Source organism: Taudactylus pleione, unplaced genomic scaffold (genome assembly GCF_031769625.1).
Source record: "Taudactylus pleione unplaced genomic scaffold, aTauple2 ptg000201l, whole genome shotgun sequence".
NCBI lineage: Eukaryota > Metazoa > Chordata > Amphibia > Anura > Myobatrachidae > Taudactylus > Taudactylus pleione.
In genome coordinates this window covers 41,173,794-41,197,489 of record NW_028284603.1, presented here as the reverse complement: position 1 = coordinate 41,197,489, position 23,696 = coordinate 41,173,794, and the positions used below count along the sequence as shown (strand labels likewise).

Below are 23,696 nucleotides of genomic sequence, written 5' to 3'. Positions count from 1 at the left end.
ATGAGTGTGCATGCATGTATGTTTTATTAAACTTTTACTGTCAATGTGTGTGTGTTCTCTGTTTTTTTTAAGTATTTCTTTTGCAGTGGAACTACAGGTACCAGCGGGCCCAGCATGTGGGGGAGGCTTCCTGGGCCCAGTAGTTCTACTGTAAGAGACAATATTTTTACTATTTCAAATGCATCACACTACACTATGAACCCGGCACCCACTGCTCCAGGGTTCCCAGGGATAGCCCGGGCTATCAGCCTAGACCTGGGGTGCCCTGGAGAGGGGGACCCCTTTACATACCCAGGGATCCCCATCCTGGGCTGACTAGCGGTCAGTGGTAATGCTTTGGCTGGGTTACCCGGTGATAGGGTTCCCCTTACTGTGGCATTAACCCCACACACACACACTAGAAACAGTTTGGTGCTGGTTATGGAAATTACAGGACCCCTACGCTTTTTGTTCCCTGTATTTCCAGAACCAGGACCAGTCCAGAGCCCAGTACTGGATGCGCTAAATACAGGGGACTCCTACGTCATTTGTCCCCTGTATTTTGGCAACCAGGGCTGGTTCTGAATAGCCTGATGCTGGTTGTGCTTAATACAGGGGCCCCCTACGTCGTTTGTCCCCTGTATTTAGCACAACCAGTACTGGATCTCCAAAGCCCGGGGCTGGTTGTGCATCTGTGTTTATCTTTTTAGTTTTACACACAGATGCATGCATCACAGATCTCCCTGATCCGTGCGTGGAGAGTTGTCTGTGATGGTTAAGTATGTTCATATGTCAAACTTGAATTGAAAAAGGTGTTTTATTTGAGATTTCTAGTGTGATAGCCATCATTGTCAACTAGGTGCACATGCATTATCCTGTACTTGGCCCGCAATTGTGTTAGTAAGCCCTCTAGGAACTTTGTCTACATGAGGATGCCCCATTATAGCCCAGTTACACCTGCTCAGCCACACGTGGTCATACGCTTCAAATGTGCCTGAAATGTGTCTAACTACGCACCGCCATTAATTACACTTGGTCCCGGAGCATGTACACTGCGAAACACGCAAGATACCGTCCGCAATCAGGCTTAAGTTCACCTGCCCCAAAAGTCATGAAAATAATAGTAATTTTTAAATGTAACTTGTTTATTTTAGTCACGATGATCAAAATTACAAAGAAAAAAAAAATCTAGAAAACCCTTGAATGTCAAGCGTTCCAGGTAACAGATGCCATATGTTGTACTAATGGAAAATATCATTAGTTGTTCACAACACAATGTGTTTCAAAATCAGACATATTGACAGAAACCGCAAGATAAGTGAGAGACTGACAAAAACAAAATGCAAATACAATTTGTCATGCAGCAATTACACGCAGTGCCTGCGTAAGGCTGCAACATTTCTGTGCATTTAGTGAAGTGTTACAGCTGTGATCTTACATGCCAGTGACTTCACAATTTAGGTATCTGTTGCAGACAATGGATCAGCAGGACAGTTGTCAATTATAAATGTAAATGACTACAAATTTCTTAGTGAAATTATTATTATTATTATTATTATTATTATTATTATTATTATTATTATTTGAGAAGTATGGAAATGTATTGGCATCACAAAATGTTTTATAGAATATATATATATGTACTTTGATAAAAGAGCCGGTGTGCTCTGAAACGTTTTTTAATACAAGCTTTGCATTTCTTTAAGCCCCTGTCTGTTCTAGGACCGACCAGTGCCTCTGTGTGTGTGTGTGTGTGTGTGTAGATACTATATATATAAAATAACATTGTTAATTCCATAGGCCCTTTCTGGCAAAGGACCTTTTTGGGGATTAGCAGCCTTATTTGACTATCAGATAATTTATACCATCTGACAATTGACAGTCACTAGCGTAATATTGATATTTATATATATATATATATATATATATATATATACTGTCGGGTGCATAAATATTGGGACATTGACAGAGTTTTCATATTTTGGCCTCTGTTCCCCACCACAATGGCTTTGAAATTAAACAAACAAGATGTGCTTTAACTGCAGACTTTCAGATTTAATTTGAGGGTAATTACATCCAAATCAGGTGAACGGTGTAGGAATTACAACGGTTTCTATATGTGCCTCCCACTTTTTAAGGGGCCAAAAGTAATGGGACTATCAACTCAAAAGCTATTTCATGGACAGGTGTGGGCTATTCCCTCGTTATTTAATTATCATTTAAGCAGGTAAAAGGTCTGGAGTTGATTCTAGGTGTGACATTTGCATTTGGAATCAGTTGCTGTCGACTCTCAATATGAGATCCAAAGAGCTGTCACTATCAGTGAAGCAAGCCATCATTAGGCTGAAAAATGAAAACAAACCCATCAGAGAGATAGCAAAAACATTAGGTGTCAACTGTTTGGAACATTCTTAAAAAGAAAGAATGCACCGGAGAGCTCAGCAACACCAAAAGACCCAGAAGACCACGGAAAACAACTGTGCTGGATGACAGAAGAATTATTTCCCTGGTGAAGAAAAACCTCTTCACAACAGTTGGCCAAATCAAGAACACTCTCCAGGAGGTAGGTGTATATGTGTCAAAGTCAACAATCAAGAGAAGACTTCACAAGAGTGAATATAGAGGGTTCACCACAAGATGTAAACCATTGGTGAGCCTCAAAAACATGAAGACCAGATTAGAGTTTGCCAAACAACATCTAAAAAAGCCATTACAGTTCTGGAACAACATCCTATGGACAGATGAGACAAAGATCAACTTGTACCAGAGTGATGGGAAGAGAAGAGTATGGAGAAGGAAAGGAACTGCTCATGATCCAAAACATACCACCTCATCAGTGAAGCATGGTGGTGGTAGTGTCATGGCGTGGGCATGTATGGCTGCCAATGGAACTGGTTCCCTTGTATTTATTGATGATGTGACTGTTGACAAAAGCAGCAGAATGAATTCTGAAGTGTTTCGGGCAATATTATATGCTCATATTCAGTCAAATGCTTCAGAACTCATTGGACGGCACTTCGCAGTGCAGATGGACAATGACCCGAAGCATACTGCAAAAGCCACCAAAGAGTTTTTTTAAGGCTAAAAAGTGGAATGTTATGCAATGGCCAAGTCAATCCCCTGACCTGAATCCGATTGAGCATGCATTTCACTTGCAAGAACTGAAGACATTTGCAGTAGAGGCCTGGCAGAGCATCACCAGGGATGAAACCCAGCGTCTGGTGATGTCTATGTGTTCCAGACTTCAGGCTGTAATTGCCTGCAAAGGATTTGCAACAAAGTATTAAAAAATGAAAGTTAGATTTAGGATTGTTTAGTTTGTCCCATTACTTTTGGCCCCTTAAAAAGTGGGAGGCACATATAGAAACCATTGTAATTCCTACACCGTTCACCTGATTTGGATGTAATTACCTTCAAATTAAATCTGAAAGTCTGCAGTTAAAGCACATCTTGTTTGTTTCATTTCAAAGCCATTGTGATAGAGAATAGATGCCAAAATATGAAAATTCTGTCCCAATATTTATGCACCTGACTATATATATATATATATATATATATATATATATATATATATATAAAATTGGTCTGTTTGTTTATCCGTCTGTCCAGTTATGCATTCGGACACCCCTGCACCGACTGGGATGAAAGCAACGTGAGGTAGTCCATTTGGTTCTTGGACAGGTTTTAGGGAGGTTAGAGTCTCAGTCAGATCTCCCTTTGGTGTACGCTCGGTAGCCTGTGCTGAGCCTTCCACTGGATAGATTTGGACAAAAACTTCATGGAGTGGCAACATTGGATCCCAGAAGACATACTAGGGGGTTGAGATCCCAGTCGGACCTCCCATTGGTGTACACTGGGTAGACTTGGGGACGCTGGACAGAACTTTGACCGGGGGGCCTGTTCTGGGCCTTCCACTGGATGGATTTTGATGAAGACTTCACAGAGTGGTAACATTGGATCCCAGAAGGCATACAAGGGGGCCGCGGTCCCGGTTGGACCTCCCATTGGTGTATGCTGGTCAGAACATTGACCGGGGAGCCAGTTCTGGGCCTTCTACTGGATGGATTTAGATAAAAACTTCACAGAGGGGTGGCAATTGGTCTGGGATGCCTAATGGAGTGGTTGGTCGGACCTCATGGCGGAGTGCGCTGTGAAGAACTTTGACCCAGGGAGCCAGTTCTGGGCCTTCCATTGGATGAATTTGGACGACCTCACATAATGAAATGTAATAAAACGCCAGCCAGGTACTTCAGCTAATATATATATATATATATATATATATATATATATATATTGTATATATGGAGCGTTGCTTTGTTTTAACCAGTTTATCTGAACGACCGGATTTGTCCATTTTCCCTGTTTGGGAGTATTTACATTCCCGTACATTGCTAATGCTGGGCATGAACTATACAATTATCTATCAGATATCTGTCCAATCTGGCTGGTTGAAATTCTGGTAATGTATGGGAGTAAATGACAATCTACCATTTTCTTACAAACACTGGAAAACAGACAAAATAGTAATTCAGACAAATTGGTTAAAACACACGAATTTAACCAATTTGAACAATTGTTTTTTGTCTGTATTCCAGTGTTTAAAACCGTATGATCGATTGTCATTTGCTTCCATACATTACCAGGTTTTCATTCCAACCAGCCAGATTGGACAGATATCTGACAAATAATTGTATGCCCAGCATTAGTAGGATGGTTGGACAGATAATATCAAGGTTTATGGACAATTTTACTTACTGCATGTGTTAATTGTGATCAAGTTCATTTATAATTGGGCAGCACCATTGGTGTCATGGTTAGCATTACTGCATCACAGCACTGAGGTCTTGGGTTCAATTCCCACCACAGCCCTAACTGTGTGGAGTTAGTGTATTCTCCCTGTGCTAACATGGGTTTCCGCCGACAATCCAAAAATATACTGGTATGCTAATTGGTTTCTGAAAAGTATAAGTGTGTGTGTGTCTGTGTGTGTGTGTGTACATGTGATAGGGATTAGATTGTAAGCTTCACTGTAAAGCGCTGCAGAATATGTGTGTGCTATATAAATAACTGGTAATAAATAAATAATAATAATTGTTTATTGTGATCTTGAGATTGTAGGCTGCTGTCAGCTTACCTTCATTATCTTACTATATTATTGCTCTTCTTCCTTTTCTTGTTAAGCTGACAGTTCAAAGCTTACATGAGAGTACCTGTCATTTGTGCCTCATTTGTAGATATAACAGAGCTCCACTTAAGGCACACATCCACTAGCCGATTACGTTGAGCGATTGAACGATAACGATATCGTTAAATCGTTCATAAATCGTTTGTGAATCGTTCGCAAAAAGGTCTAAAACGACCAGCGATGCTCGTGCCCGCTGGTCGTTTAGACATCTATCATCGGGCAAACATGCTGGTCAACCTGACGATATCGTCAGGTTCAGCATGTTTGCAGATGATTGATGTGTCTTCACTGAATGACTGCTCATTCAGAGTAGGCTCATCACAGACTGACAAACGATTTTGCCTATCTTCTAGTGGATGGGCAGCATTACTCTCCCGGGGGTACAGGGGACTACCCAAAAATTCTGGAATCTTCTGGACCTTCTGGGAGAGTAGGTAAGTATGATCCACTGGTTCTTTTGTTTAACAGAAGCAGCGTTCATTACCAGGTTCTCATTCCAACCAGCCAGCTTGGACAGATATCTGACAGATAATTGTATAGTGTGTGCCCAGCATAACATTATTTTGTGAAACAAATTTATAATATTTATTGCACTGCTTCTTACAATATTAAGGGTTTTGTGTAATATGAAGCCGCAAAGTGCAAACAGAAATCTATTTGTTATTCTTTTTAACTTTTCTGTTTTACCTAATAACAAGATGTTTTAGGAACAGCAAAGGACTTTCAGGCTCCTTGTAGCCCATCTCTCTATAATTACATTGGATGCTCAGTTTAGTTGTAAAATAAACTCAAGTTCATTTCTCCCAAAACACTAAAAAATTAAGGCCCTCATTCAGACCCACTCGCGAGCGGCTGTCCGCTCGCAAGTGGGTCGATGGTCACCACTGCGCATGCGCATGACGGAGGGAGCTCCGTCGTGCGCATGCGCGAGACCCGACGAGCGATGGACTTTCCTTCGCTCGGAGTGTCTCATCAAAGGGGGCGTGCTGTCGATGGTGACTGACAGCACGCCCCCTTTGGTGGGCGTGCCGGGGGCGTGCCTGCCAGACGGAGGTGTTCCCAAGGGAACGCCTACCGTCTGCAGCCGGCCCCACTGACATCACTAGTGATGTCAGTGGGAGTGATTTTGGCTCTGATAGAGCCAAAATCACTCCTGGCCTTGCGGTTGACCCACAGCTATACGAGCGTCCAGGAGGACGCTCCATATTAATGGAGGTGGGCCCTGATTCAGAGCGAGCGCTCTGGTCAGAGCGTCCGGCTCTGAATCAGGGCCTAACTTTTCTGAATAACAACAGCATAAAGTAAATGCATTTAAAGCCATAAGTGCTCCAAAACACTGACATCCTTTCTGGCACCTTAAGACACTAGCGGAGGAGGGAAGAGACTGCAGTTAGGTGGTTAGCGATGAAATAAGGATGAAATCATAGCAAATGCAAAAACTGTAATCCAATTTATGACCACTAAGCACCGATCTGATTCCCCCATACCTGTAGCTTCTTAAGGTGCATACACACGGTCAGATTTGTCAGATGTATCAGATGAACGATTGGAACTATGAACGATTTTTGACTGCATTAAAATGAATGGAATCGTCCAAATCTGACTGCAAACACATCTGATGTCAGATATCGTTATCTGACCATCGGGAACGTGCATCGTTCATTGTTCAGACATGTCAGATTTCCCTTCAGATATGAACGACTGAACGATTTTTAAAATCGTTATCGTCAGATCTGAAGAAAAATCTGACCGTGTGTATGCACCATTATACTACTAGGTACTGCACTTATGTGTTATTATATGTTTGCTGTAAATATGCAAAGTTAAGATGAGGTACTGGACAAATTGTAATGGTTGAATGATATCCATTAAAATACTGTGTTTGCCTCTGTGATTATTTCCATCTATATTGATACACCTGAAATGTAGCATGTCAGACATTCCTCTATGCAAACAAAAGGGAGATTCACCCAATCAGGAGTCTGGGAATGATACTGTATTACATTAGCACTGGGAAGAACATGGTTGTATTACATTAGCATAGGGAATAATACACTTGTATTACATTAGCAGAGTCAATGGAGCCTGGCAGCACATGCTTCTGCTACCATTCGTTTTGCATAACCATAGTCCATTGTTTGTTACTCCCTGACGGCTAATTGAGCAGATATATTGTTTAGCTGTTTACATCCATGATGAAGGTGCTGTAGTTCATTGCTGCTGTGTTCCTTCACTTCACAAGGCTCAGCCATGCTTTTCCAGGGAAGGCCATTAGAGCCTGATGCAGTCTTGAGCGTGAGTTGGTTTTGCAAATGTATCTTGCACGGTTCTGCACTGCGCATATTTCAGAGCTGAGAGTACCCATCCACGGGCAATGCAGAGTCATACGCAACTCAGTGGTATCTCCACTTGGGTGGTAACGTGGCGTCGGCACTTAGCCAAGGTTCAGTGAAGACATGTCCACGACATCACAGGCTCTGCAGAATTGTGTAGAAACATAATATTCTCAGACATGTCTCTTACGGCATAGATAGGGCTGGTGAATGTGCACACAGATATGGTAATGGGTGTGAAACTAAGTGTAGGGGTAGTGGTCTGGCTGCGCACAACTTGTATACGGGCAAATCTACACATTTATATCTCTACACACAATGCCAAAGCAATTATGGCCAACTCGCCTTCAAGTGGTTCAGCCAATTAGGTTTTGAGCAGTCACAATTCTCCTTAAGGGATCTATTTATTGAACAGTGGGGGTGACTCAGCACAGGACAGAATGACAAAGCTGCACTCAATCAGCTATGCAATTCCGTCCTTGCAAACATACATATGCAGCAGGAAGTGTATGACACCCTCTGCTGGATTTGCGTTCCCAGCACTGTGACCGAGGTCGCAAGCTGGGATAACCATCAGCTTACTCAGGCTGGCTGGCTAGCGAGGCGAGGAAACTGCATCCGTGGACGCAGCCCCAGGCCTTGCCACTCCCCGGAAAACAGGGAGGACACAACTTAATTTCCGCTTAAATGCCTCTGCCTGTCATAGAAGGGGCTGAGTGCGATTACGCAGGACCCGTTCTGCACATTTGCTCACACATGCGGAGCCAGCAGACAGTGCATGTGCTTTACGCGGACGGGTCCTGAACCCCGAAGTAACCACTTTGATACATTGCAGGGACAGGTTTTTATCAAAGCCCCTGTCCCTGGATGTGCTTTACATAGCTAATTACTTATTGCCGTGTTAACATATTATCATTATTGTGTCCGATAATGAATAAATATGCTTTTAAAACTGAATGGGACTAGTGGTGAATTTATTGTTGTAACAATTATAAAATGCATTTGGCAGTATTATAATTAAGAGCACATAATCAAAAACTGCTTCTCATTGAAAATAGAAACGGGAAATAAATAAATAATGTTCCCGCCTCCTTATATAAATTCTATACTTGCCAAACAACATTTAGTTAATCGCCCATTGACAGTACAGCAGGGTAATTGTCTGCATGACCAGTACACAGAACTTACAGTTATGGAACCGAAGCCACACATGTTTGTAAATTAATTATAATGCTTAGAAAAAGATTTTCTAGACCAAAACAAGAAATTTGGAAATGAGGGTAGAAATCCTGTCGCTGTCTTGCAACACTGTGGTGTCCTGTTTTTCTGTCATGTATTAATCCTCAGACCTTAATGCTGAACAACATTTGTGTCATTGTCTACACAAATTTAATTTGTTTATGCACCAGTTCAGCTAATCCTACAATCTGCTTTTCTCAAATGAGACCGGATAATGGAGATGGTCCCTCACAGGTCTTCAGGCTTTTAAATTCTGATAAAATCAGGATTCTTCACTGGGTCTTGCCACAGCTCTGAATTAAGCCACTTTAAATGTAATTACTAGAGCTGGCTGTACATCAGGAACATCCATTAAAAAAATTGATTGACCATGCTGTAACGGTGAGGCATTTTATGTACAAACGATCCGGACGGGTCCTGAGCTGTAAATTATGACAGCAAAAAAAAAAGGGGGGAAAAAAAATCCGCTTAATACTTTATTAGCTGTTAATGAGAGGTTCACAAGATAACTCAATTTCTTCTTCTTTTGAAAACAGCTACTTCATGGAAGCGTGGTGCATGGCCATCTATCACGATCGCTTTATTGATTTCCAGCAAGAAGTGCGTGAAATCCTGACATCCAAGAAAGTAAGAAAATCACTAATATTTCATTTTCTGTAAGAAGTGTAGCTCAGTCCCAGTACTCACAGCTCCTTAGGACTGGCCACTTTGTTCTGTGAGCCGTGGGCAACATATATGGGCATGAGCCCAACATAATTATACAGGGATGTTACTGAAGAACACACAGGGTAGAACTATATAAATGACTTACTTGTTGCAGCAGTCAGTACTAACGTACAGACTCGCATTTAATGGAAGTCACCATATTGTTATGATTTGGTGATTCAGCTATTGATGCTGTGTTCTAACCAATTTAACTTCACGATCTATCGCTCATTTATATCTCCCACCTGCATGCCAGGTATGGATGTAAATGTCTTACTGGCATGGGTAGGAAGCATTGGGGGGAATAGGAAATGTGTTTGGCATGGGCAATGGGTTTTTTCAAAACAAACCTGGGTGTGAAAAATATGTCTTGCTCCATCTTGAATAAGGCTTACAGCACATATATAAAGTATAGGTACAGTATAGGTAGCCCAGGTGGGGATATTTTGATGTCTCTGCATGTGACCCCTTGGAGACCATGTTTTGTACGACTCTAGGGCTAGTCCCATCACGGTCTTCATTTGCCAACTCTGCTTTGTTTTATTGTCAACTCCATAGTATGATTAAAGTGCTTTAAGAGAAGGAGGCTAAGGGGCCTGTTCATTATCCCTCAATTTCTACAAAAGTAGGTGAAAAAAATGAACATTTTTATCTATTTTTGTGAAAATTAAGTATCAGGGCCATTCATTTCAAAAGGTAACACAGTAATACTAATGGTATCACTGATATCTCCTGCATATCTTTCAGTCCCGATCTGTCCCGTTGTCCCTATACAATAGTATGAGGACCTAAAATCATCAAGCTTGACAGCAGGATCCTACACCATCAGATAGCGTTTGTCCCGGGTCCCCACTCCCTTCTATGGGAAGGAGGTCCGGGTTGTGAAAAGGGATAATTTTCCCTCTCATAGGGGACAATGTTCTCCGTCAGCAGCGGCCCCAGAAAATTAGTACCTGTCCCCCCCAGCACCCTTGGAAATGCCTAAACAGGAATGACTGCATAATAATTGCCCTTTGGGTTATTAATAGTGCCTGGAGGTGATAGGGGCCAGCAATGACTGGTCGCCCTCCTGATGTCCTGGTATACTCTCAGAAGACCAGAGCAGGGGATCTCTTCTGAGTAGACATCTATTAAATCCATGATAAATCCAGAGAGGCCTCAACTCTGCTCTTCTGAGAACAGAGCAGGAACCAGAAGGCCTGGAGAGGCATTGCCGGTTCCTTCCTGAATGTTTATTATGGGGCCCAACAATGCACAGTAGCTCATACAGTGCCTAATGTGTCAGGAAGCAAGGACAAAATGTTGATATTGGGCACTGACAAGCAATAATTGCCTGAGATCTGCCTTTCGCCCATTACATCCACATTTGTCACACTTAGGGGCGTGCCCAGCACTTACGGAGGTAAATAGATCCTGTGTTATTCACCGGGTGGTGATCTGTCATCGCAACTTTTCCCACCCATAGGACACTGTGGCTGACGGGTGGGGAATGCCCACGGCAGGCTGTTTTAGCAGGGCGCCGCTAAACGGACAGGGCGCATTTCGCCCCGCTAACACAGCCTAGCGGGAACACTATAAGGACTCACCAATCGGTATTACTGCATGTATGGATGCTAAAGGTGGGCATCTTAGTCCTTGCACATTTGGATGCACAGATGTACACAAGGGAAAGACTTTGTAGTGACATTAGCATAATGTCACAGACTGGCAACGGCCAATAGACGCAGCTGCAGGAGCGTCTGCATCCACCTCAGAATAGCTATAAATGCTGCTACTAATCAGCCTGTGTAACATTGCCTAGAAGCATGACCTTTGTCATCTTGTCACTGGGCACGAGTGTTGCACTCTAATATAGGATAGGAGATGAATTGGCTTTGCAATGTTAGCAAAGTCACCCATGTTGGACAATACTTGTTACACCACTTTTTAAAAAACAGCCCTATAAGACCAACTCACAATAAGTTCATAGCTTTAAATGGAAACTGTAAATCTGGCACCATCTATTACACTTATACATATTACCTAGATCTATGTTAATAAACGTTACAATGGTAATGATATTACTGAGTTGGCATAATTATAATCCCCTCCATGACTGAGTTCCTATTAGGCCAGAATCAGAGATGTATGCCATGTCTTTGTACACAGCTGCTGTGTGCATATAAGCTAATGCTGTGGGAGGTGCCTGAGGACAAAAGACGCCTCCTGCCGGCATCGCATATGCGAGTGCTGCGTCTAAAAATGCAGCATCAGTTCACCAGTCGCGATGGTGGCAGCATCGGCCATCTGAGTAAGCTTAAGGCTACACATATTGCCCACCTTATCTGCACTGAAGGCCAGTAAATCTGCTTGGGAGAAATGCAGGCACTGGCCTCAGTACTCGCTGAAAACAGGGACTACACGCCTCCGTTGTCTAGAACGCTGTCAAGCACCGCCCCCTCTCCGCCCCCAAACGGCCACTTCAGCTTAGGGGGCACTGCGATGACGTTGGACGAGTTCTGCACATGTTCAGAACGGGTCATGCGCATGTGTGAATTAGGCCCATTGTCTGCTTCCCCCCCCCCTTCCATTTCAACTATGTAAAATTAAACAGCATAATCATATTAGTTTCTGCTCATTTCAGAAAAAACACAGCTAAGCCTGATATATCGAGGGTGATAAAATGCCTAAAATAAGTTGTCTTTTACAAAATAACTACTAATAGCATCCACAAAGCAATACGTAAAACTACCCATATATATATATCACTTGAATTGCTTGACTTTGTATTTCTATTTGCAGTATAGACATTGCGCACTGTTATCTGCAAATTTCCTGTACACAGTTGCTAAACATGGCCGACTGTAACGGGCTTACTGACAGGACGTCTGCCGTGTGGGGGGAAATTCCCCCCCCACCTTCTCATCTCACCACTATACTGCAATATTTCCCATACTGAGGAGTTTCTAAAACCTCGTCCCTATTTGTAAATGTTACTAGTAGATCTTTTGCATTAGACAGCTTTGCTTTGACATTTTGCAGATCATAACAGGGACACAAATGAATGAAAATAGATCAAAATTAAATAATTTTGCAATGAAGGGGTCATTAGTATAGTGTTACATGATGTGCTGGTTCCTAAATGGGCATCCTCATTAAGTGGAAAGCTGTGTGGCTTTTAGCAGCAATTAAGGTTTCTCAAATGTTTTCAAGTGTGAAAACATAAATATGTCATTGGAGCCAAATGGAAACACTGCCGGCAGATTAGGGCCTCGGGAGTCACTGTCTGAGTCGGTCCTTTGCTACCTGTTGCAGAGAGGTCTTATAACATGGAGCAATGCATGCGTTTCCTTGCAAGCAAAGAAGAATGCAGAGCAATTAATGGATCAAACATGTTTACTGTTTATAAAATAAAGAAATGTAAATAAAATAATACACTGATAGATCTCTCTCACAACCTGGTATTTATTAATCTAGTAATTCTTCATACAGAGCAATCAGACAACAATTAGATATCATAAGAATATGAGATCAATGACAACCTCCCACAGTCTCCATTACAGCAAAACTCTCAGCGGTAGGAAAAACTGGGGCAATGGCACATGGTGTGGTCCTGTGAAAATCACCATACGAGTGACCCTACATCTTCATCCACCAAACATGCAATGAGGAACACGTTTTGTATAGATTATCAGCTGAGCATGTGACAAGGTGTACATGTGCTTAACACTCAGCCCATGTCTATAATTGGTTGCACATTTCAACCAATCAGAAGAGAAGACAGATGTATTACAGCATCCAGGGGCTGGCTGGCAACTTTCAGCCTGGGGGCCAAAACAAGCAAGTGGCCCTGGTGTTGTTAACCGGGAGTAGAGGTTGCACGTAAAAACACAATAGCCCTCACAGGAGAAAAAATAAAACACAATTGTGCCTACAGGAAAAAAACTCAAACACATTTGTATTGCCCATGCCATCCTACAAAAATCTGCCCTGACCTGCCAGACTCACACAGCAGAACTACTAGTTACCGCCACTTCAACTTGCAGGCGCTGAAGAGCGGAATAGAGAGAGGAACTCCCAGTCTCCCCCTTGCCCTCAGCCACGGGCAGCACCGACTAAGTCACTGCAGATCACAATGCACAGTACCAAGCCCTGGAAAGAGTTAAAGTGAATGAAGATAAAGTACCAACCAATCAGCTCCTGTCAGTCTGTAAAATGACAGGAGCTGATTGGCTGGTACTTTATCTCCATCCACTTTATCTCTCTCTAAGGCTTAGTACACGGTGGTGTGTCAGCGTCGGGCGGCTGTGTACACCACCGGCTTCCTCTGTGCTGCTGGAATTGAGGACCTATTTGTATGTTCACGTGAGGATTATCATAACACATGAAAAAAATTTAAAGAGGAGGATAAACCTCATCACTGAGGAGAAAATTTCCCCAATCCTACATGTAAGTAGGAGATAGGAATTTGAAATATTTAAATACTATCATCCTTCCAACCATATATTCTTTCCCTTTGTTTTGATGAAATGTCAAAATGGGGTGGATTTTTGAAGAAAGAAAATTTCTGACACAAGATTGCCTTTGGACATTTTTTTTAATACTGTTTGAAGTAGTGTGTTATATATATATTCCAGACAAAGAAGCACTTAGTTTATTTTGTTGTTTATACACACACATATTGACTATATATATATATATATATATATATATATATATATATACTCTGCATATATACTCCATTTATATATATACACACAGTATATGTGTGCACTTTGTTTTTCAGGGGCTCTCTAGTTGTGATGGCACTACAAGTCCCAGCACATCCAGTTGACAAGGTGTGCTGGGACTTGTAGTCTCATCTCACCTGGACAGGCAGTCAGTGGCCTTGTAGTAGGACCCCCCGGACTTCTTACCTCCATGTAAGGTCGAGGTGATTCTGTCTACCAGGAGAAGGCGTGAAGGGCATCTAGACCCTAGCCCAGGGGGAAGCCTCTGGCTCCGGGCATCTGTGTCATCGCCACCGCAGGGATCACCTTATGCTGCTGATTGCTGCTAGTGTTGAGAGAGAGACCGTGCGGGACAGCTGGGAAGTGGAACGGAATGGAAGAGGAGGTACCTTACTCCCTCCCCTCACCCAGTGGCGCCCCGCCCCCCACCTCTGGCTGCCGGGAAACATGCACAGGACGCTCCCCGGCTGCTTATTTCAAGGGCTTCAAGGAAAATCAGTGCGACAGACAGCCGCGCTGATTATCTTTGCTACACAAACTAAGTGGCCGGGGAGCATCCTCTGCATGTCTCCCGGCCACCAGAAGTGCATATGAATAGGAGAGCATAAGGCAACTGACGGCCGCGGCCCCATAACACTATAATTATACCGGCCAGGGGGGCAGATGGCACCCGCCCCCGGCCCAGCCCGCCACTGACAGCATCTATACTAATGGCTGAAATTGGCAATTCATTTACTAAAATCTTAACTGGTCTTTAGCAACATACAAAAAATCCCATTGCTGAATCACATGGGGTATATTGTTTGTTGCTAATTGATGATTTATGTTCAGGGTGGTTTAGATGCATTATCCTGGTCATATATATGGAAACAAGGAGGTGCTGGTATTGTACACTATTCCCAGGCCCACCTTGCATCAGGTTATATATCAGTAGTGGCCATTGCTAGTATTATCTGCCAAAACCCACCAGTCTTGGTCACTAGTTTTATCACTGGATTCCTCATTGCTTTAGAACCAGTATCTCCAGCCACGGACCACAAGACATGAAGGTTTTATATTTTTTATCCTGTGCTGTTGTCACTAGTGGGTCCAGCACATCGCTGGGTAGTTGGGACAACAGTTTGCCCCAGCTGAAAAACATTTGTATAAATCTTGCAACACTAGACAATTTCCCAGAACCAGCTCAATTTTATCAAACTACTCTTTGTGTGTGTACATTAGTGACCAAAAACAAAGGAAATCATGGGTTAAAAATGTTATCAAATGCCCTTTTCCAGATTATGGTGCATGACCATGTTTTGCCTAAATACACTATATATGCTAAAATTGTATTGTCAGGTGCCATACCCATCCCTGAGTGGTCCTGGTTGGGTGGAAAACCAGGCAGAGTGCAGTCCTGGGGGGGTCCTGGTCGGACGGCAGGCCAAGCAGAGTACAGCACTGGTGGGGCCAGGTTGGGGGCGCCAGGTAGGGTGAAGGAACAGCTGGGGATCCTCTCTCTACTGTCTGTGGTCGCGCAGGGACTGAATTGTGGCCTGGCAGTTAATCACGGCGCCCTCTGCTGGCTAACGCTCTACGTGCCTGTTTAGTTGGCGTAATGGGCCGGCCAGTCCTGGGCACGTTGGGGTACAAGGGTGGAAGTGTCTGTGAGTAACCCCTTCTCCCCCACCCCGCCCGCCTGCTCTACCGCTGCAGAGTTTTAATAATCAGTGGGGGGGAAAGGCTGCACAGTGCAGGGGGTTGCTTGTTGGGCCAGTGGGCACCCTAAGCCGCTGGGCCCCATAGCAAGTGCACCCCTTGCACCATCCATAGTTATGCCACTGGTGAGCTTGATCAGTATCCATGAGGTTGTAGTCTTTACAGTTGTAGAACTGATTTTTCATGACAATGTAGATATCATGTCATTGAGAGTATAGGGGGAAATGTAATAGGGTGTGAGATGCAGCCATCCACGTGATTCCAGAGAGTCTGCCCATTATTTTAAAGTGACAAAAATTTAAAAGGCAAAACCAGATTGGAATCTCACCAGAATCGCAAATGCTTGCATGTCGCAGATTATTACATTTCCCTTATAATCGAACAATTTACTATGAACTGGCATCTTCACTGATGCATTTATACCGCATGCGAATGACTACTGTGGCAACCCATAAAATGGCTGCCATCAGAGGGGTGCATAAAATGGCTGCCATCAGAGTGGTGCATAAAATGTCAGCCATCAGCGGTGGGGTGCATGAAATGGCTGCCATCAGAGGGGTGCATAAAATGGCAACCATCATCAGAGGGGTGCATGAAATGGCTGCCATCAGAGGGGTGCATAAAATGGCAGCCATCATCAGTGGGGTGCATGAAATGGCTGCCATCAGAGGGGTGCATAAAATGGCTGCCATCAGAGGGGTGCATAAAATGGCAGCCATCATCAGGGGGGTGCATGAAATGGCTGCCATCAGAGGGGTGCATAAAATGGCAGCCATCATCAGAGGGGTGCATGAAATGGCTGCCATCAGAGGGGTGCATAAAATGGCTGCCATCAGAGGGGTGCATAAAATGGCAGCCATCATCAGGGGGGTGCATGAAATGGCTGCCATCAGAGGGGTGCATAAAATGGCTGCCATCAGAGGGGTGCATAAAATGGCAGCCATACACACTAACGTAAATTTCTCTTTACCTTTAATTCTTGCATTAGGAACTTTTTTTTTTTCACTACATCAAAAATTTGCTCCCTCAGGTTGCCTTGTTATTACAGACATGCCCATAGCTTCCATTCATTTTGTTTATTGAACTAATGCTCTCTAGAATAGCAGCCAGAGCACAGGTCCCTGTACTAGACCACCAATCAGAGGCGACAGTAGATTCCTGTTCTATACTGTGCTTCTGTGTCCCTGAGCTTCCTCAGAAGGCCTTGCAATATGGAACCCTAAAAGTTTCCCATCCCCTGGACCCCTATGTGCTTTATTATAACTGTTTAATGAGTGCTCATCTTATTTCATCTGTGCAAACTCAGTATCAATCAATAAAAGCCGCCATCCTGACAAGTTATCCCGTTGTGTCCACAATTGTCATATAAGTCGCAAAACCTAATAAAAAAGAACACAGAGGCTTCACTAACTCCAACCACTTTATCACGGCCTTTATCGACAATGGCATCCTTCCTAATATATCACTATTCATAGCACATGACTAATAACTTAAGAAAGATTAAGCTTAATTAATTTTGACAAGCCATAACAAATATAAGCATGTTGTTAGGGGGGGATGACTGAAAGGTGCAGTTCTTTTGTGCCCAGTGAGTGATTACTGGCCAGGAATGTTCTTCTTCCTACTAGATAATGTGGCAGTGAAGGTGCCATGTGCAAATACAAGAATCTCAGCTAATCCTCTCAGATAGCCACAGCCACCAAACACATTTAACTCCTGCTGTGAAGCTGCTGAGCCAGCTGCCTTCATGTCTGAAGCCAGCTATTACCATCCTCTGGGTAGTAATGCTGATGCTCGGCTTGCCTCCTCCCCTGAGACACTGTCATTTTTACAGAGCAGCCAAGCATCCTTTATTAGAGGGACGGTGATCCCAAATCAGCACATTTGTGGTGCAGGGCTGAGCCTTTGCTGTCCTGAGGACAAAGATGAATAACAGTCTCTCTCTCTCTCTTTTATTTGTCAGCAGAAAATGATGTCCTTTATAATAAGCCGTGTAACGCCATCACCTTTAATAGCGCACGGTTTATAATCAGATGACAACATGTTACTGCTATTTTTTCAACAGATTTTTTATGATTTATTTACCTCTCTGGTGATTTCATTAGATTAAGCTGTAAAAACGGTAAAAAGTAAATGTGGTACAATATCTGATGTTACAGTTCTATGAAATGTGTGTAGTGTGCACACAGAATAAGTCATTTGTGACTACATGGGTGAAAAAACTCCATAATGGTGTAAGAAGGGACATCTGAGTCCCCGTTTATGGGTTTTACACTACAGAGTTGAGTCTCTCATATCCAAAATGCTTGGGACCAGAGGTTATTTGGATACCGGAATATTCTGTATTTTGGAATAATTGCATATCATAATGAGATATCTTGGGAATGGGACCCAAATCTACACACAGAATACATTTATGTGTTATATACACCTTATACACACAGCCGGCAGGTAATTTTATTTAATATTTTCAATAATTTTGTGGCTAAACAAAGTTTGTGTACATACATGATATTCATTTATGTTTCATATACACCTTATACACACAGCCTGAAGGTAATTTTATACTTTATTTTTAATCATTTTATGTCTTAAACAAAGTTTGTGTACATTGAACAATCAGAAAGCAAAGGTGTCACTATCTCAGTCATGCTAAAAAAAAAAAAATCTGTATTTTGGAATATTTGGATATGGGAGACTCAACCTGTATTATAAAACCTTGGATCCTGTATCATCCTTGATCTCTTCTGTACATTTGCCTAACATGGTATTAGAGATTGAATCAATGCCCCCTCTCCAAAATCCCTGTCCCTATCCACATTGTCCTGTTTTTTTACCTTCCATCCTCGAATCATAATCTGTCTCTTAAAATAAGCATTTTCTTCTGTATTACGTCAAAAACGTTAATGCATGTGGGCATTAATATCTGTCCCTGTATCCGCCATCTATCCCTCAACTGTGCAGATTAGTTTTTCTTTTCTTTTTTTTATCACAGATATGTTATGCATAGCCTGGGGCTGTACACAGCTATCTCTCCTAGCTCACAGTGCTCCATTCTTCAGCTTTCACTGTCATTCCGCTTGCTGCTAAACTCTCACACTATACCTCTATTATTTTAATTCATGCCTCCATATATTTATATTTACATATTTATATTGCATCTAAAACAAGTACTAGTGCGTGTGTGTATGTATGTGTGTGTGTGTATATATATATATATATATATATATATATACATATATACAGGTTGAGTCTCCCATATCCAAAATTCTTGGGACCAGGTGTATTTTGGATATCGGAATAATCCGTATTTTGGAATATTTGCATATCATAATGAAATGTCTTAGGAATAGGACCCCAATAAACACACAGAATGCATTTATGTTTCATGTACACCTTATACACACAGCCTGAAGGTCATTTTATACAATATTTTTAATAAGTTGTGCCTTAGACAAAGTTTGTGTACATTGAACCATCAAAAATCAAAGGTTTCACTATCTCAGTCATGCCAAAATTATTCTGTATTTCGGAATATTTGGATATGGGAGACTCAACTTGTATATATAAATATAAACACCAGTTATTTATATAGCGCACACATATTCCACAGTGCTCTACAGAGAATATTTGGCCATTCACACCAGTCCCTGCCCCAGTGGAGCTTACACTCTATGGGGGTCATTCAGACCCACTCGTGAGCGGCAGTACGCTCGCAAGTGGGTCGATGTTCCCCACTGTGCATGCGCACGACGGAGGGAGCTCCGTTGTGCGCATGCGCGAGACCCGACGAGCGAAGGACTTTCCTTCGCTCGGAGTGTCTCATCAAAGGGGGCGTGCTGTCAATGGTGACTGACAGTACGCCCCCTTTGGTGGGCGTGCCTGGGGCGTGCCTGCCAGACGGAGGCGTTCCCAAGGGAACGCCTACCGTCTGAAGCCGGCCCCACTGACATCACTAGTGATGTCAGTGGGAGTGATTTTGGCTCTGATAGAGCCAAAATCACTCCTGGCCTTGCGGTTGAGAAACTCAACCGCAGGCTTTCACTCGCAGTTCCGATGGTCAAGACCATCGCGACCATCATTTTGCACGCTCGTATATGCTGTGGGTGGTGACCCACAGCTATACGAGCGTCCAGGAGGACGCTCCATATTAATGGAGGTGGGCCCTGATTCTGAGCGAGCGCTCTGGTCAGAGCGTCCGGCTCTGAATCAGGGCCTATATTCCCTACCCCCAAGCACAAATACACACACTAGGGTTCATTTTTGTTGGGAGCCAATTAACCCACCAGTATATTTTTGGAATTTGTGAGGAAACCAGAGTACACGGAGGAAACCCACGCAAGGACAGGGAGAATATACAAACTCCACACAGTTAGGGACGTAGTGGAATATATATATATAATGTGTAGTTTTCCTGTCAGTAAATCAGGCCACATGGCTACTAATAAAGTTGTATTTTTATCAAATCCAACAAGAAATGTCACAAGAGTTTTTAAGTGAAACTCTACCATAAAACCTCTCCTATATCCTTTATACACAGCAAATATTGAAACCCAGCTATTTTGCCAAAGTGATTACCAGCATGAAGCTATTTTGCCAAAGTGATTACCAGCATGAGGTGAAATCAGCATCCCTTGGTACAGCCCAGTGCAGATCATATTTAATCAAGTGCAATGCAAAAAAAGATGTTGCATATATTACAATATTGAACTTTTATAGGGGCTAACAGTGCTCTGTAAGGCCAAAACAGTAATCCTTTCTACACAATTATATGGATATTATTTTCAACAATTTGTCTTCAAAGTCATATTACTCATTATCATTCTTGCACTTTAATTGATTGCGAATCACCAGCAGTCAGGGCAAAACAGTCGCTATGCATTGGACATTTCCTGGGCCTGTAATATTTTATTTAACCTAACAGTGAGCTTTGAATATATGTAATTAAAATCTGGTTTAATTGCAGTGCTGGCCATACATGGTCCAATCCTAGCTAACAGTGTGAGCTATAGGGTTACTGCTTACACAGTTGTCCATTAGTGATCATCTTCTGCCCATTTTCCATCATATGTGATGAAGATCTGATTGATTTGGATTGGATGGTTATCGAACATCACACTGGTTTTGAAGTCATGATATTGTGCCAGTTGCTGGCGAAGTGCCAGCTATATATAGGTGCCAGTTTAGACTGTCTACGTACCCCATAGCAACCAGTCAGAAGTTATCACCTACTGATCTAGTGCAAGGTAGGCTATAGCAACCAATCAAATTATACTTAACATTTATCTGGCACCTTCTAGAAGATCATAGCTAGAATCTGGTTGCTATGGGCAACAACTCTACTTCTAAAAACCTGCACTTTAGTATATGTACCCCCAAGTGTCTGTATATCTTTTATGTTGCCACTGGAAACATCTTGACAGTCAGTGAATTTAGTTAATTGTTTGTTGTAGTCCTGACTCCACAAAGGCAAATGTAGTGAGTCAGTGAGGTGAGAGAGGAGCGGGCATACTGAGAGTGGCCACAAACCCATTCCAGTCCTGCAGCCTAACTTTGTGACCCTGTAACAGGTTTTGGCTCTATATCAATACTTTGGGGTCACAATTATGTTGGTACTTAAAATAATGTCATATTTTTACACACTTTAATAAATGCATAATTTTCTTTCCTAGATGCGTGACCAGCCTTCCATGAAGGAGTTGGTCGATAAAGTCACAGATGATGAATTAAATCTTGCAGAAAACCCACAAAAATATTTAAAGCGCATACTCCTGCAAAACGGATACCAAAAGGATGTTGAGAAGAGGATCATGAATTACCTGAATTACAACAGCAACCTCTTGTCCATGTTCGCTAGGCCTGGAATTATTTAGTTTATTGCTACTAAATAAATGTGATTTTTACAGTCGAACTACAGTGGAGAAAAATGATGATTTATCAACAGTGATGCTCTATCCTCTGCATTCTACATTCTGTCCTGCAGAGGGGGATGGTGCCTACGCTCCACCACCCAGGATACTGCACAAACTTTAAAATAAAAATATAATTTATCTATTTTGTGACTCACATTATTTATCATAAACAGAGTTCCAGATGTGTGTGAATGATTATAGTAACCATTTTCTTAGAATTGCAGTTGTTTGAAAATGAAATGAATAAAACATAGTACATGATCTTATTTAGACATGAATTTAATGTATGTGATTAAAGAAACAGGTGCAAGTTCTAATTTGTACTCACATGAGCTTTTCATCCTTGTATTGTTTATTAATGATTATAATCACATCAAATGTATTTAGTCTACAACAATTGTGCAATAAAGATATTCATATTAATAACATGACCTGTATAATCTTGCGTAAATATTTATATATTCAACACTAGACATATATTTTATACATAATTTGTTTTAGATCATGTAAATTGAATATAATATATAGGGACAAAACATGTGTCTTCTCTGTGCACCAACATTCAAAGTTATGCTATGAATCAATGCATACAGTAGTAACTGCTGTTTCTCACCTCAGTTATTTGGACTGTAGTTTAACTACTGTTTGTGAAAGGTAGATCCTCCATATATATGTGCAATGCTCATATTAACATATTCAAGCAATCTAGAAATTTGAGGAACAATAATCAATTAACATATACAGCCGGGAGCTAGATAGGTTTGAATTATTTTTCCCCACCACAAACTGTAGTACAATTAGTTGAATGAGAACATGCAGTTTCTGTGCATTCATGTATAGCAGAAATGTGACAGCCTTTAATCTGTCTTTGAATATTATATTAAATATATATGATCTAAAAATAAGTAAAAATCACTTCTTAAATTGAACATACACATATTTGTGTTTCCCTTTTAACTGTGACGTTTACACTGTGCTTGTAACCTACATTACAGATTCTAGTATCCCTTGCAATACATAGAATCCCTTGTATTTACGAATGATATTCCCTGCATAAACAGCATATTTGCAGTGATTCTTGTTTTTAATAATTTGTAAAACAACTTTTTATTTAGATTTTTTTTTTAAATGTGTAAACTGTTCTATTTAAGTTTTCCAAATAACAAAACCACAATTCCATATAATATTTTACAAATGAAAATGTGCTGCAGAACAGCTTTCACAATAAGAGAGGACGTCCCTCTAAAATGAAGAGGAATACTATTTGAGAAAAAGAAACGTGCCAGCATCCAAGAGAATCGTAGAGAAAGGAAAGTACAGTAGTGTAGCAGGTTAATACAGGCGTTATAAGGAAAATAACACTAAAAGCAGGGAAGGGGCAAGACATGGGTTATGTGAGATAACTGAGAGGTGAGGGCTGACAACCAGAACATTTTTCCAAAATATAAGTGGAGCACGTGTACAGAAGAAGAAAAAGGAGGAGGGAGCTAATGATCTTGTAAAATCATACAAACATTACACAATAGTTGCCTATTCTACCAGAATGTCCGGGAGACTTCTGCAGTTTGGGGAGTACTCCTGAATTCCCTAGAGAGTAGGCAAACCCTCTGGATTCCCCCAGGGGCACTGAGAGGCGGGGAACTGGAACAAATGGCCCAGGCCTCTCTAGGGGCCCAGGAGTGCAGGGAAGGCCAAACCATGCTCTTGAGTTGCTGCACACACCCCTCCCATTGCCATAGAAATGTACACCCGGACAGGGCAGAGCCATGCCCCCTCCAGTGGCAACCTCCCCCAATACCTGGGCCTGCCCAATGTCTCAGCGGCCCTGGATCTGCCCACTTTTCCAGTGAAATGGGCAGTCCAGGCGATTGATGACTCATAGGGGCTAGGGCCAGGATTACAGTGACATGTCCCCCCCCAACTCCCACCAGCTCCT

General features: G+C 42.2%; 1 protein-coding gene across 1 annotated transcript in view; it reads left to right on the top strand.

The window, feature by feature from the left end:
• Positions 1-22,088, top strand: part of CFAP61 (cilia and flagella associated protein 61) — a 335,591-nt gene extending 313,503 nt beyond the window's left edge. Inside the window, exons 26-27 of the mRNA XM_088477572.1 lie at positions 9,273-9,363; positions 21,521-22,088. Of these exons, the coding sequence (XP_088333698.1) occupies positions 9,273-9,363; positions 21,521-21,721 (292 nt within the window). The 3' untranslated portion in view covers positions 21,722-22,088. The remainder of the gene's footprint in view (positions 1-9,272; positions 9,364-21,520) is intronic.
• Positions 22,089-23,696: the final 1,608 nt, after the last annotated feature.